General features: G+C 39.4%; 1 protein-coding gene across 7 annotated transcripts in view; it reads left to right on the plus strand.

Annotated features, from left to right (window-relative positions):
* SIM1 (SIM bHLH transcription factor 1) overlaps window positions 1-16,371 on the plus strand; it is a 71,785-nt gene that overhangs the window by 29,811 nt on the left and 25,603 nt on the right. For all 7 annotated transcript variants that reach the window (XM_055535393.1, XM_055535399.1, XM_055535398.1 and 4 more), the window contains one exon: window positions 11,401-11,569. In XM_055535393.1, the coding sequence (XP_055391368.1) occupies window positions 11,401-11,569 (169 nt within the window). The remainder of the gene's footprint in view (window positions 1-11,400; window positions 11,570-16,371) is intronic.

Here is a 16,371-nt window from a genome sequence, read left to right on the forward strand (position 1 = left end):
AGAAAAGTAAGTGCAAAGGCCCAGAGGTAGAAACCGTCTTGGTAAGTTGATGAAGGGAGGAGTTGTGGCTGGAGCAGAGAAAAAGAGGGGAAGAACAGAAAAAGATAATGCTAGAATAGGCAGAGTCAGATCATGTTGAGTTTTGAAGGCCTTGGGTAGCCATTGGAGAGTTTTGAGCCAAAGGCATGGCATGAAGTAATAGAAGCTTTGAAAGGATCATCTGGCTGATGTGGAGAGTAAGCTTCAGGGTGGGTAATGGGAAGAGACAGGGAGACTAGGTAGGAAGTGATTATAATCACCTAGATTAAGGAAAATGATGGCTTGAAAGAAGGAGGTAGTGGTAAAGGGTCAGGTTCAGGATGTTTTCAAGGCAGACTGATGGGGTTTGCAGATGGATTGGATATAAGTTGTGGAAAAAAATAGGAGTCAAGAATGGCAACCTCAGGAATCTGAGTGAATAATGGGAAGAAATAGATTTGTAGGAAAGGGCAGCAATCAAGGGTTGTATGTGGACATATTTATTTTGAGATGCCTGTTGTTCATCAGAGTGAAACATCAGGTAGACAATTGGATCTGTGTGTCTTGGAGTCTGAGGAGGTCTGAGCTAGAGATGGGGATCATCAGCATATGGAATTTAAAGCCAGCAAAGGGACTGAGATCACTAGGGAGTAGATTTGAATAGAGAAGCAACCTGAGGACCAAGCCCTGCAGCCTGAGTGGTATAGAGTCTGCAGGAACAGGAAGTGCCCAAGAGGAGGCTGAAAGGAAGCCAACAGTCAGGGATGGGAATGGGAGTAGTCTGGTGAAATATATGCAGTCAGGGCAGTTCCTGGGGGAAGTGTGAATTTTGTCTTTGGAATGTTCCCTCCCTTTTCAGTGGTTTTCTATTTTCCCTGTGGTGCCCTTTCTTTCCTCTGATTCCGTTAGTTTCTCTCATCCCTGATAACAATTGCCCTTGTTCTCAAAGTGTGGTCCACTGACTGGGAGCATCAGCACCATCCTTGTTAAAATGCAAATTGTGAGCTCCATCCTAGACCTGCAAATGAGAAACTCTAAGAAGTAGAGCCTAGTAAGCTGTGTTTTAATACATTTTTCATGTGCTTCTGATGCATGCAGAAATTTGAGAATCACTGCTCTAGGGAAAGGAACTAATAAACTGAATCAATGAAAGATAATAGATGAGGCTTACCCTGTTGTCCTTTTCTGAGCCATCTGTCTACAGCCAAAGAAATAAATGTCTAATGACAGATTTTGAGCATCAACCAGTAGACTATTCTTGAGACATCTTCATGGGAGCCAAGGAAACTTCTCCATCCCCACAAATCATAAAAGCAGGCAGCTGCCTACTTGCCTATCCTGTCTTTGATGCTGCTGCTGCTGCTAAGTCGCTTCAGTCGTGTCCGACTTTGTGAGACCCCATAGATGGCAGCCCACCAGGTTCCGCCATCCCTGGGATTCTCCAGGCAAGAACACTGGAGTGGGTTGCCATTTCCTTCTCCAATGCATGAAAATGGAAAGTGAAAGTGAAGTCGCTCAGTCGTGTCCGACTCTGTGCGACCCCATGGACTGCAGCCTACCAGGCTCCTCCGTCCATGGATTTTCCAGGCAGGAGTGCTGGAGTGGGGTGCCATTGCCTTCTCCGGTCCTGTCTTTAGCGTGGGCTCTATTTATAACTATATATTCTATATAGTATTATACAAGTTCACCAACTCCACATATGGCAATAATGAAAAATTTTAATGGGCAATTCAAAATCTCTAGCACTGGTTCAGAACTTATTTTGTTAAAACACAACTTACTTATCAGGCAATTTAAAATAAAGCCTGAATACTAAGGTACATAATAATAATAACAGAACATTTGTTGAGTTGTAAATTCTTATTCATAAAATACACGTCAAATTTGTTTTAGCTATTTAAATAATAGAGTTTAATATATATTTAGTTAGGCATTACAATAGTAAGGACTTAAGGAGATTAGAAATAAATGAATCCAATTAAAGAACACGTCTGTGAGATTTGATATGTCATAGGTATGAATGAACTGTTTGCTCAGCAACTGTAAAGAAACCATTAAATGATTAACTATCTAGAATAGGTTTAATCAAGAATAAATGCTATAGGAGATATTTTAAAATATTTAAGTTAAACAAATGAAGACTTGTGCATTTGAAAACATAGCATCACACCATCATTTTTTGCTGCATCTTTTCCCAGGGAGTTTGAAACCTGAGGTTCACCTTTTCTGTGATCTGCAGAAATGCTAAGGTCTTGTGTTGTATGGAAAAGGGCAGAGCTTCCAACAGTGTCATGAGGCTTGGCCTTGTGAGGCCTCCTCAAACACTGTGGGGAATTGGGGGACCCTGAGATCTTGAGGATAGGATTTGTTTGTGTGTGTGTGTGTTAGTCGCTCAGTCATGTCTGACTCTTTGCCACCCTCCTCTTTACCACCAGAGGAGCCTGCCAGGCTCCTCTCTCCAAGGAATTCTCTAGGCAAGAACACTAGAGTAGGTTTCCATTCTCTTCCCCAGGGGATCTTCCCAACTCAGGGACTGAATCCAGGTCTTCTGCATTGCAGGCAGCTTCTTTACCATCTGAGCCACCAGGGAAGCCCAGGATTTGTCTACAGCCAAAGAAATAAGTGTCTAATGATAGATTTTGAACATCAATCAGTAGATTTTCTTGAGACATCTTCAAGGGAGCCAAGGAAACTTCTCAGTATTGTGAGAAGATGATTTCTTTGTGATTACAGGTTTCTTTTCTGTTCCTGGAGTTTGTGTGGAGTTGAAAACGGGAGATGTGCTCTTTCACCCTCTCTGCCAAAGGGTTTTAGGGTTTAGGAATCAACTTTCTAAGGGTCAGGAGAACTAGGTGAGCAAGCTATTCCTGTGAGAATGGAACCTCAACCAAATGTAAGGGGTTAGGTGAGGGATTCCCCCATTATTCATCTATTTCAGATATTGGAAGATCTCTAAAGAGAAGATATATTTAAAAAACATCAGTTTCATAAATGAGAGCAAAGGTGAGAGAGATGGACAGAGAGGGTGGGGAGGTGAGACCGATGGAAACAGATGAAAAAGAGGAGTCAGAGTTGACATGTATGCATTTTATTTTCTATTTGTGGAAATTTCAAAACATAAGAAAAACTTGATTGGTATTTGTATCATTTTTCTTTCTTTATATTTGACTTTTTTTCCTCTAGAAGTAGACTCAGATTAGGGGTTCTCATGATGGGAGAGGAGACTGACAGTTTTTAATTTGCCTTTGATAAAAGAGGCAGCACATTTTGCATTTGTTTATTTGACTTTTAAATATCACCTTAAGACAATAAGATATAGACTAGCTCTAAGAGCAATAGGATTTGGAACTTTAGACCAGGAAAATTCACAAACACACCTAAACTTTAGTAGCCAGGTATAGAATGAATTTCTGAGCATAAAAAATTAAGTTCCTCAGAACAAGAAATGTGTCCCCAAAGTAGGGTTTATGCCATTTAAACAATGACAAATATGTCATTTATAACTCACATGAAACTAAATTGTTTTAAGAAACTCCATGGTGAGGCTTCCTTTTTTTCAATTATAAGTAATATTTTAAGTCATAGTCTCCAAGAAGGAAATAAAATGCCTCATAGTTCATTTGAAAGCCTTTAGAGACAGATAATTCTAGAAGGTAGGAAGGGTGGAAAATAGATCAGAAAGTAAGTGAAATGTACAGGCACTGAGAGAGCAGAAGGACATGTGGATGTTTAAAAATTATAAATGACGTGCATGAGATGTTGAACCTAGGGAAAAAGAAGTTTAGTCGTGCTTTCTCTTTTCTAACAACATTATTCACAAAGAAGCAGCCCAGGCTTCTTCTATATAAAGAAAAGAAATTGGGAACCCATTTCAGCATTAGATAGGAGTGCCTAAATTTTGCCTCAATTGGTGTTTCTTTTTTAAGAAATATTTTTCTGATTATAAAAGTCACACATGTTTATTATAGAAAAATTAAGATAATGTGGAGTTTTATAAAGAGAATGTAAAGAACATCATTAATCTATTTTACAGATCTCTACTGTTAACATTTTAGCTTTTTGCCACCCACTATATTACAGGCTATGCTGTGCTGTGCTTAGTTGCTCATGCATGTCCAACTCTTTATCACACCCATATACATGCCTATACAGTACATGTTAGTTTTAAAAAAGATAATTTTTTACTTTATCAATAGTATTTCTACATTAACTAAAAAAAAAGAATGACTGCATAATATTTTATCACAATGGTATGCCATAATTAAATAATGCTTCTATTGTTGGTTCTTATTTGCTTATTTACAATTAAATATAAGATTTATGCTAATAAGCACCCTTGTATATAGACTTTTGATACCCATCTCTGATTATTTTCATAAAACATAGAAGTGGAATTACTGGATTTAAGGTTTGGACACACCTAAGACTGTTGGTAAAAACTGCTAGTTTATTCTCTTACTGGTAGTATATATATATGCCCATTTCACCTTGTCTTCATTGAGATTTATTGTCATCTTAAAACTCTTTTCTAATTTGAAAGGCAAAAATGACATCTGATAGCTGATGAATCCACACAGGTTATTGCTAGTGAGGCTGAACCTTTAGAGAGTTATTTCTCAGCAATTTGTGCATTGTTTACAGCCTTTTTGATCTGATCTGATTGCATAGATATTTCTTACTGATTTTTAGAAGTATATCTCTGGGGATTTAAAGCACTATTACTACTCACCGCTTCAATACGACTCTAATGGTTCTAAAGACATAGTTGAGGATGAAATTAATTTAGTATTCTAGTTTCCCTAATATCACGTATGTCATACTTGCATCACAACTTGATTTTTTAAAAGTGAAGTTAATATACATACCACTAAAATGGTAGCATATGATTTGTTTCTTTGATTTACGATCACACAGAATTTCAGAATGATTATTATTAATTATAACCTGGGAATTTAAAAATCCCTCACATAAACTTGCTTACTTAGCAGATATTTCTTTCCCATATATGTAGAAAGTATTGCCAGTTTTTAAATTTTGGGTCATTTGGATTGGAGAAGAATGAGAGTTTATTGCAGTGAGAATTATTTTGTCAACCATTTGCAAGTGAGTGTTTGTTCTCTGTAAGATATATTGCAAGACAGAAAACAGAGACCATTAGAAGAGAAAAAATGTAGGAGGTTGTCGTTAGATGGGTTTCCCAGGTGGCACAAGTGGTAAAGGACATGCCTGTCACTGCAGAAAACTTAAGAGACATGGGTTAGATCTCTAGGTCAGGAAGATCCCCTGGAGGAGGGCATGACAATGCACTCCAGTATTCTTGCCTGGAGAATCCCATGGACAGGGAAGCCTGGTGGGCTATAGTCCATGGGGTCTCAAAGAGTCCAACACGACTGAAGTGACTTAGTATACAGGCACCCGCTCGTCATTAGATATTCCATTCACATGAGAGAGAATAAGTGCCGAATGAGTGGTGGGGCAGTGACTGGTATAGGGCCTCAGAAGAGAGAGCGGGGAGAGATCACTGTGGCCAGGGAGGGGAAGGGAAGAGTTAGGTGCAGCATGTGCAGTCTTTCTTAGCTGTATTTCAGTTTGTGTCGTGGATTTGCACAAATGCATTATGCTATCCCTGTTGTGAAGATGGTTGGTTTTGTCACATCTTACGTTACAGTTCTTGACTTACGTTTTAGTTGTTGCTGTTTGCCTGTTGTTTATACCCCTGCTTTTCCTTCTTGAAATCACATGATTGTAAACCTCATTGACTATTATGTAATATTTACTGTCACATATGGGAAGGGTAAACCACCCTTTACCCTTGTGGGGCTGTCCACTCCATAGCATATTGGATGAAACCTACAAAATGGAGGAGAAAGAGGTTTCTAGGCAGAGGCAATGTTTACATAAAACCCAAGACTTTTGGCGAACTATTAAAATCACCAAATCAAAGGGAGAAAACCTCAAGGAGCAAACACAAATCCACTTATTAGTATGAGACTATTACATTTCCAAGGGTGCCTTCGCCTAATTTCCCAGCAGATTGTCTTCATTCATGAACCCCTCACAGTGTGGAATCCTCCTTATCAGCTATCTCTGCTGGGCTCCGTGGGAGCCTGAAAATGAAACAGAAAGTAGGTCTCTCTGCTGCGGAGGTTTACCCAGTAGCCAGGCTGCAACTCTGCCAGAATATAAAGAAGGTCATGCACTTCGTGTAACAGTGACTCTAGAATCCAATTAAAAAGTTTAGTATAAGGCACAGTCATTCCTACTTAATCCGATCACGGTTTAATGCAATCCTCTGCTTATTTCAGTCAGTGCCTTTGGAGCCAAATCAATTGTATGTCTTTGTTTCCACGTTTTCCTCAGTAATTTGATCACCTTCAGCTGTTTAAAAAAATGTAGCTCAATTGGGAAATCTGGCAACATCTTTTAAGAATCGCCACATAACATAAAGTCAACAAACTCCAGAATGGCCAGCTCCAAAACTGATAGGACAGAAGCAAAAATTCAGTAATCTAAAATAAAAGCAGTATAGGGTAAGGTAGAGATGAAGAGGGAAATTCTTGCAAAGAATCTTGACTCAACATGAACTGATCAAATCCTGTTGATTACTTCTCTGTGCACTCACTCCAACTTGCTTCAAGGGTCATACATGTGTTGGTGCTGCTGTGGGCATAGAGAATGCCAGGCTCCCAGTCAAATGATAGACGTGATATTGATGCATCTCTCTGAAGCTGACAGTACCTTTCAGCAGTGAAGACATCTTTTGTTTGCTTTGCAAGAGGGCATCACTCTGAGCTTCCCATATCGCAAGTTGGCATTTGCCTTGTGAGTGGTCATGGGATATTGCTTAAGGAGAGGCTGAGGAGACCAATGATGCAAAAATAGCCCCTTTTTATTCAGTTGGAATTTGAATAGTTCTAAATATGTATATGACTATTATAAAGTTTGGAGTAGACTCAGATGGTGAATTCTGCAAATTGAATGATTTCTGGCTGTCCATAGTGGAATAAGAGGATTACTTTGGTCTGTGCAAATATGGATGAGATTGACAAACTGCAGGTCCTAGTGATTGCAAATTACCTGTTTCACATGGCTTTTAGGGCCTGGGTACCTGAGGATGTCTATAGAGCTGGTTCAAGTCATTAAAAGGAGAAAAATAAACAGTAAATTGGTATCAACAGCCATTTTGAAAAATATGTCAAATGGCATATGCTACAGTTCCTCTTTTGCTAAGCTTTTGATAAGTATCTGGGAGAGCTGCCCTTAAGAGGGTTACCTGTGGGGTCCTGAATAAGAAAAGCTTGACCAGGGCTGACTTCTTCCTTTATTAAAGTCAGCTAAGTCAAGCTCCATACTCATTTCAGGGGCTAAAATCTGTGCACCCACGTATTTTATTTTGTCCTACTGCCCAGGGAAGCACTGACCGACTTTCCTAGGTGTACACCTACCTTTAAGGATATGTGTGTGATACTAGAATGCATCTCTCTAGGGGACGAGGGGGAGGGGGGACCCAGACTCTTCTTTGTGTCTGAGTTTGGAGGAAGGAAATGGAACTCGTAATGTGATTCCCATCAGTATCTAGACCTTTAATCTATACAAATGAAATACTCAGTTTAATAGAATTCTAACAGTAAAACAAATGCTTTATTCTCAGTGAATCCACCATTCAGAGTGGCTCTTGGCAGCACATCAACCGTACTTGAAAAGTCTTTAAGTGGGTATTTTTTTATTGTGCTTTTCATCCTGACACATCTTTTGAGCTGTTAGAGTCCCGAACAGAGAAATACTCGTCTCAGAATGCCGCGTCTGTGTTGTGCTATGATCTTCATTTGGTGACTTAGCAATAAAAAACTTAATTAACTTAATAAATATTTTGGCCACACTACAATAGAGTTTCGAGGGTAAAAAGGAACAGAGCAAATCAAAATGAGTTTGGGATAGAAAGGAAAGAAATATGTCCTGTGGCGGATTCATTTTGATATTTGGCAAAACTAATACAGTTATGTAAAGTTTAAAAATAAAATAAAATTAAAAAAAAAAAGAAATATGTCATAGGGAAGTGTTTGGAATGAAACGTATTACAATTGCTATCAAGGTGAACCTATTGCTCTGGGGAAAGTGGGTGTGAAAAAGTGCCCTAGGGGGTGGAAACCATACTATTTATTGAGCATGTGTTATCTTCTAGCACTGTGCAATGAGCTTTTCACAGTGTTTCATCTGAACCTCAGCACATCCCTATGAGGTGTAAAGAGGAAATTGAAGTCTAGACAGGTTATCACACAGTAAGAGGCTCACACTGTGATCTACTTGACGTCATGATCTTCTGCTTAGTTTTGATGAATTCTTTTTTGTATTTTTTGGTGCACCAAAACATTAATATTTTTATTGGTGTATCCAAAGTATAACTCTTTGGAGACTTCTTTGATTGTTCAGTGGTTAAGATTCTGGACTTCCACTTCAGGGGGCATGAGTCCAATCCCTGGTTAGGGAAGTTCTACATGCCACAATGTGGCAAAAAAAAAAAAAAAAAAAATTCAAAGTATGACTTTTTATATTTATTAGCTTTTTCATATGAATATGTAGAATTTACAATCATTTATTGGCTTTCAAACTTTATTTAAGCCTATTTAATTTGGAGTATTTCATTGGTTGGAAACTATGCAAAAATTTTGGACTTTTTCAATGGTTAAGATGCATACTCTGGGGTCTGATAGTGTGTAAGAGAAAAGTGAATCCTGTTTACTTTCTGATTGTAGCCTCTGCTTGTACATCTCTGTGCTGAAATGTTGCATTAAGAATGAATTGACAAAAATTAGTTAGCTGATTTTCAGAGGTATGTGTTTCTTGCTGTCGGTTCTAGAGGCTGAGTGGATACTCCACTGTCCAGTGGACGGAAGTACATTTTGACACAGAATATGGTCAAGGATGGGAGCCCTGTCTCCTGCCAGTGCCTAGCTCGCTCACTGTGACATGCATGTGACCTCAGGGTCAGGTGTGTCTGGGGACTCACATCCCACAGGGGTCTTTTCCACAGAGAAAGGCTGTTGGGTTTCAGGTTATTAGCAGTCACTGAAGAAAGCAATCCTTTTTTAGTTGCATCCTTACCTTCTTCCTCTTCCACCGAGGTGAACTACTGTGCCAGTTGCCATTGGAACAGACAAAATAGCTCTTGACAGTAGTCTTCCAGGAACTCAGAATGCACTGGGCAAGATAAGATATAATCCCTTGAAAAATAAGATTTGAGGGGGAAAGAGGTAACCTTCTGGTTCCCTCCTCACTTCCCTCGGGAACTGGCCCCAGTGCCTTGGTCGTGAAGGAGGTAGTAACTTAGTCCTTCTGTTCATTGCTGTCCCCCCACGGCCACTACAGAGATGCTCAGTAAACACATCCTGAAGGAATGGATGGGTTTAGCACCCGGGAAGGGCTTTCTAGAGGTGAGTATGACTTAAGGTAGTTCTTTATAAGAGGGATTTTAAGAAATAGAAAGTCAAGAAAGTATAAGATCAATCTGAGGAGAACTATTCTGGATGAAGCAAGGGGCTAATGAAGGAAAATTCTGAGATATTGTCAGAAAAATAGATGGGTGCCACATTTTGGCAGGCAATAAGTTTCTGACCAGCGAGTGCTCAGAGTCTGCACCGTGTGTGGTTCTTGGGAGTTAAGTAGAGCATATAACAGACCAGTGAGGTAATCAGAGCCCCCAAAACCCAAAAGACAAATTGTATGCCTATCTTCTAAATTTTTGTTACTCACATAAGGAGAATTTTTTTTTGTCTTTTTTAAAAAGTTTATTTTTTAAGTGAAGGATAATTGCATTACAAAATTATGTTGGTTTCTGAGTAGATGAGCTATTTGATATGAAACCATTGTAATTTGATGACATCTATCACTGAACAGTGATATTATTGGCCCTGTTTTAGCCGGTTTCTATTTCTGGTCACTTGGGGAGGAACTCCTTGCCTGAATTATACTTTTGCCTTTGCCTGATCCCTCTGTAGCAGGACAGATAGGGAGAAGGACAAGAAGGTAAATGAATAGTCACTGAACGGTGGAGATCTGCCAACCACTCTTACGTGTATAATTTTATCAAATACTACACTTAACCTAGCTATCTTAATCTGAAGAGTGTGGAAAATGCATGCAGAATGTTTAAAAAGGTAAACCCATTAGAGAAAGGAAAAATAATATAAGAAAAAAATAAAGAGACAGTGGAGTTTGTTGCACAGAATTCATGCCACGAGGATTTGTACACTTGCTGGAGGTGGTGACACATTGAACCTGGGCTCAGGGCTTTTGACTTCATTGCAAAGAAGGAAACATGACGCATGATATGATTCACAGTGCCTGTGAGACAAAAAGAGCTCAATTACTCACAAGCAGCCGGGCTAGTTCTGGAACCTGAGAGAAGATTCTCCCATGAGTCCTCATAAGGAAGACTCTGAAACATTTTATTTTGGCTGCCAGTGGGAAGGATTGATATCCTCTTATGAAACCCGAGGAGTCAGCCGAGACTTCCTGCTGCCTGGGAGCAGGCTGAGGTGGTTGGTAGCTGTGGGCAGGGTCAAGCTGTCATCTTTAGTCCCTGAACACCTCAGCAGTACCTTCTCAGTGAACTCTCTTGAGATACACTTTTTCCCCTGTCACATCACAGCCTGCAGTCATTATGTGTATTTCTTTATAGTTTCTTCTCCTCAAGAGATTGTAATCTGCACAAGGGTAGGGGGCTCTACATGCCCTATTCATCCTTTCATCTCCATATAGCACAAAGTCTGGTATATTTTAGGAGCCTAATAAATACTTACTGGGTAAAGGAGTAGAAAGAACTGGTGGGAAAGTATATCCTCAGGTAACTGAATTAGTTAGCCTGTTGAAAAAGGATTTTTAACTAGTTAGCCTGGATACCCTAGTTTGCCAGCCATATGGGTATTTGGAATGTTTACCCAGGATGACTGATAAAGGAACAGCTGATAAAAGACATTCTTTTTGTCAACCATCAGACAGCACCAGTTGGTCAGTTTTCTGCTGAGCTCATCCCACAAATAGAAAATCTTTAGACTTTATAATCCATAACTCACCAGCAGGGACACAAAAGCTCAGAGAACTGGAATTCTAGATTTATTTTAGACTATATAAAAATAATGAACAATGTATATTTTAATCAAGGCATCTTCATGAGCATATCATATAATTTGGCAGCTACATTCACAGAGATTTGTTAAATGTTAGGTACTTCCAAAATAATCAAGGTGTTTGTGGAAACCAGTTATATGGCTAACTTTCACTTGATTCCTCCTCAAATATGAATGACTGTCATTTCCAGTAACAGAATATGTGTATCTGTCTCCTGTGGTGGCCTATTAAGGGCTGTGTCTTCCCACCCTGCAGGGACACGGAATACAAAGGGCTGCAGCTCTCCCTGGATCAGATCGCAGCCTCCAAACCAGCCTTCTCCTATGCAGGCAGCTCCACTCCTGCCCTGACTGACAGCAGGAAGGGGGCCAAGTCCAGGCTCTCCAGCTCCAAGTCCAAATCCAGGACTTCCCCATACCCTCAGGTAGGTGCAGTGCCGCTTGGCAGTTTTCTTCTTCTGTGACTTGGTTTGGTCTCGCAGTGGAGGAAGTATTGAAGCTGTTTGGAATTAATTATCTGGCTTTAATACATTTAAAACTTCTATAAATCTGGAGAGCTTTCTAAAAATATCTTCTTCCTTTAAAATAACTGTGCTAGTAAAAATTCGAAGTGATCTTGTGGTTTACTGCTTTTATATGAAGGTTGTGAGAGGCTTCATTGCAGTCAAAACCATAACTGTATTTTCAAGGAGAATGGTCCTGAGTGTTTTCCTCAACAATGATTAACCAGAAAGATGGGGCAAGCAGAGAAAAATATGGAAAATGAGAGCCTGATGTAGAAAAATGGAACCTTAGGACAGGAACTGAAGTCAAAGGATAAATTAAGAGGTGGAGGCAAAAGATCAAGGGTACATTTCACCATGAGATTTGAGCACAGATGGACTGTTTATGGGGAGGAATGAAACAAAGAGGGTCTTCCAGATGGCAGGAATGGTAGAAAAAGCAGCCCTCTTCTCATCTTTGCAAGGTGGTGAGCTGATGAGACCCAGAGGAGGTATTCCAGAAACACCGCAAGGTACAAAGACAAGTCCTGATGGTTGGAAGGAAGAAAAGAATATTTTTCCTTATCAGCCTCTGTGATATAGAAACTTGTCTATGTCAAATGTAGGCACAACCCTCTCCTGGCCTGAAGGAAGTAGGACAGAACTGAGGATTTTTCACTCCTGGTACCCTGTGACCATCCTTTTCTTTAAGGGCTGCTGCTGCTAAGTCACTTTAGTCGTGTCCAACTCTGTGCTACCCCATAGATGGCAGCCCACCAGGCTCCCTCGTCCCTGGGATTCTCCAGGCAAGAACACTGGAGTGGGTTGCCATTTCCTTTTCCAATGCATAAACGTGAAAAGTGAAAGGGAAGTTGCTCAGTAGTGTCCGAGTGTTCACGACCCCGTGGACCGTAGCCTACCAGGCTCCTCTGTCCATGGGATTTTCCAGGCAAGAGTACTGGAGTGGGGTGCCATCGCCTTCTCCGTTCTTTAAGGGCACCATGTCCCAATTCCTGCAGTTCATTAGGGTAATTCAGGAGATGATTCCTGGGCTGGTAGAAAACCAACCGGGATTCGGAGATTTTTCATCAAGGTGGTCTTTATCATTTGTGTTTTTAATTTTTTAAAGTAAAAATGGCAATCAATAGCGAGTCCAGAAACTATTATTTCCTTACTCATCAGAACATTTTTAATTCTGTTAACGTCAACAAGTATGTACTGTTTGAGGAAGTGTCATTCGTTGAGCTCATGGGTCACTAAGAAGCTACTATTTGCTGGATTATTTTAGCTTGGTATGGGAGTTTGAGATCTGTGTCCCAAGGGACTGCAGTCACGTGGTTTCAAATCTCCCACCAAGACCAGATTTCTTTACCCTGACAAAGTGTAAAGAGGAGTAGATGTGTGATGCCTGGACATTTTTCAACGTAAACGTTCAGTTATGAAGACTGAGCACTTTATGTATAAAGTGCATTTTAGTTCAAGTTACTGTAGAGGAGGAGTTGCTTCTTTTTATTGAGTATCTGAGAAGCTTTATTTATTACTATCTCATACCTTGAGGAAAGAATTTTACTGTCTCTTTTTGTTACTTGGAAGAATGAATTACTCTTTTGGGTAATTTTATCCTTATATGGATAGGAGTGTTGGACACATTAAATGAAAGAAAAATTTAAATTAGGAAATACTAAGTTAAGAAGGAATTTGTCCATTGTTACAGAGAAATAAAGCCACAAAACCCAAATATCCCCACTGAACTTCCAAAACCTCACCATCTACATTTTATTTCACCTCAGCTCTTAAGTCTAAAATTTCTCTAGTTTACACTAATGTTGGACTAGGGCTTCCCAGGTGGCAAGGGAATCCACCTGCCAATGCAGGAGACAAGAGAGATACAGATTTGATACCTGGGTCTGAAAGATCCCCTGGCAGAGGGCATGGCAACCCACTCCAGTATTCTTGCCTGGAGAATCCCATAGACAGAGAAGCCTGGAGGGCTACTGTCCATAGGGTGGCAAAGAGTCAGACATGACTGAGGCAACTTAGCACACAATGTTAGACTATCTACACATTAAAAAAAAAATGTTTTAACTGCCATTAGACTGCTCCTTGGGTTCATGTGAGGAGGAGTTAATTTGAAATTGTACATGTTTCATGGTTTTTTTTTTTTTTTTTTAAAGCAATACAGAAGAGTGGAAAGTAGAAAATCAACCACTATTTCCTCTTTTTCCCTCTCCAAAATGGTGGTTTCTTTTAGAAATGTACTATGATGCATAAAAATCATTCACGTGCACACACCTATGTTCACATAGAGTTTCTCTTGACTTTTTAAAATGTTCATTCTTGTGTTAATTCTTAGATAAATGCAGTCCTTAGAATTTTGGCCCTGTGTCTCATTTGAAATCTCAGTCATGAATTAAGTTTACTTAACATTTATGCGCCTAGTAAAGGTTATTCTTTAATTGCGTTTGCTTTAGATAATGATGGTGCTAGGTCAATCACTGACTGAGTTCCTAGCACATGGACCACTGATATGTAGAGATCAGAAATGGAACACAGTCTTTGCTTTCAGGGAGCCATGCATGTAGACAGAAAAGGGAACAGCCTTTGCAGTGAATTGTCCTAGGACGATTGTCCTCAGGTAAACAGTAGGTCCTCTGGGGCAACACAGTGGAAAAGCATGACATCCAGGGCAAACTCATCCATTTCTGCTGAAAGGAAACAGCTCAGTACTGCCATCTGGAATCCTACATCCTCAGAAATTTTAAAGAAAAGAAAATAATGTAGCTTCTCAAAAGTCTTATTTGGTCCAAATCGCTCCTATATTATTGAAGAATACTTATTTTTCAACCTTCTTGCATTATTGCTATTATGTGTTGGTTCAGTCAGTGCTAGCTGAGTGCCTACATTAGAGCGATGCTATGCTGGCCATTGTGATGAATGGGGATAGCAGTTGAGTAGGTGCTAGACTATAAAAAAGTGGTATAAGAAACGCCCTTAAGTGTTTCAGTACAGTTGGAATGATAAGTTATGAACTAGAATGAGGGGCATATAGAGGATGATGTATACAAAAGGCTTCAAGAGAGATGTCAGTCTATATGCCTGGGGAGGGTTGTTGACCTAGCTCTGGGGGTAGAATTCAGGTATATGCACATAAGGGAAAGGAGAGGACACTTCAGAAAGACCAGGATTCTGAAGAGATGCAGGAACACCCTGAGTGTGACTGGTGAAGTGGGGGAGAGTGGGTCCCTGTGGTTAAGGACAAGGGGTTATATGTTTGGAAACATTCATTGATTGGTGCCAAATATCTGTGAGGTCAAGGCATTTGGATTTTGTTGTATGGAAAACCAGTAAAGGTTTTGAACTGGAAATGAAGCATTAAGGTGGCTGAAGCAAGGCAGACTACTCGGGAGGCTCATTTTCATAGTCCTGGGTGAGTCTAGGGGGGTCTGAGCTAAAGTTCTCAACTGCAGTGAAAAGCACTGTAGAGGAAGGAAGGATAAAATTATTTTTGTCCTCGACTGCTTGTACCTCTTCTCATTATAGATATATTTTGATCATTATAGATTTATTTTTGAAATTATATATATTTGGTTGCACTGGGTCTTTGTTGTGGAGCATAGGCTCTCTAGTTGTAGTGTGAGGACTTGGTTACCCCATGGCATGGGGGATCTTAGTTCCTGGACTAGGGATTGAACCCTTGTCCCCTGCACTGGAGGGCAGATTTTTAACTACTGGACCACCAGGGAAGTCTCTGAAATTGTATTTTAAAGCTTACATTTTGTATTTAATGACAATAATAGATGCACAATAAATATATTTTTATTTACAAAATGATGAAGATTTTCGTAGTAGTTAATTTTAAATTCTTCCTCCTCTCAAAAATACAATCTTTTACTTTTTGTTATTTCCATGTTTACATATTTTTAGTACGCAAATTCTCATCAGATTTTTCAAGAGACTGTTTCCAGAGCAAAAAAAAAAAAAAAAAAAATTGAGCTCATAAGGTAACATCTTGTGCTTTTTATTAGGTATGAAAATGATGTAATGATGCTATCAATATTATTTATTAAGCTCTTTACTCTATTATGTATTAGGCATATCCGGAAATTTCTAACAGACATTTGATGAATAGCAAACAGCACCACTGCTTTTTGGAATTATTTAGGCACCCTTATTTGAAGATGTGAGACATGCACAAATTGTAATTCACTGTCACTTCTCAGTTTGCAGTAGTAGATGAACTTTCAGGTCCCCACTTGGTATGAGATGCCCTTGGGAATGATTTTAGACTTGATTACATTATAGTCACTTAATGAATGACTCAGTCACCTTTGTACCTCTATGTATTACTCGGGACAAGAGAGGTCAAAATTGTTTTGCATGGTTTTGAAAGATTTGTTGTAAGAAATATTATAGATAACTCCCAAAGATTCTGCAGGTAGCTACTGTGCTGCTGTAGAGCTATCTTAACAATATGAAAGTTGTATTTTATTGTTACTGGGTTTATATTCATGAATATAGCAACTTATTTTTTTCACAGTTCTGTTGAATTAAAAATATTGAGTTTATGGAATTTATTTTTCAGACCTTACCTCTAGCAATTGCTAGAGTCTCTTCCATCTATTTTGAAGGAACTAGTCATGGCTACTCCAATACAGTTGTGAGTTATCTTGACATAGTGTAGCCACATCAATCATGAATAAATTGCCTCCTGATTCTAGTTTCCTTTGAAACTTTTCCTCTTGGCA

Source organism: Bubalus kerabau, chromosome 9, assembly GCF_029407905.1.
Source record: "Bubalus kerabau isolate K-KA32 ecotype Philippines breed swamp buffalo chromosome 9, PCC_UOA_SB_1v2, whole genome shotgun sequence".
Classification (NCBI taxonomy): Eukaryota; Metazoa; Chordata; class Mammalia; order Artiodactyla; family Bovidae; genus Bubalus; species Bubalus kerabau.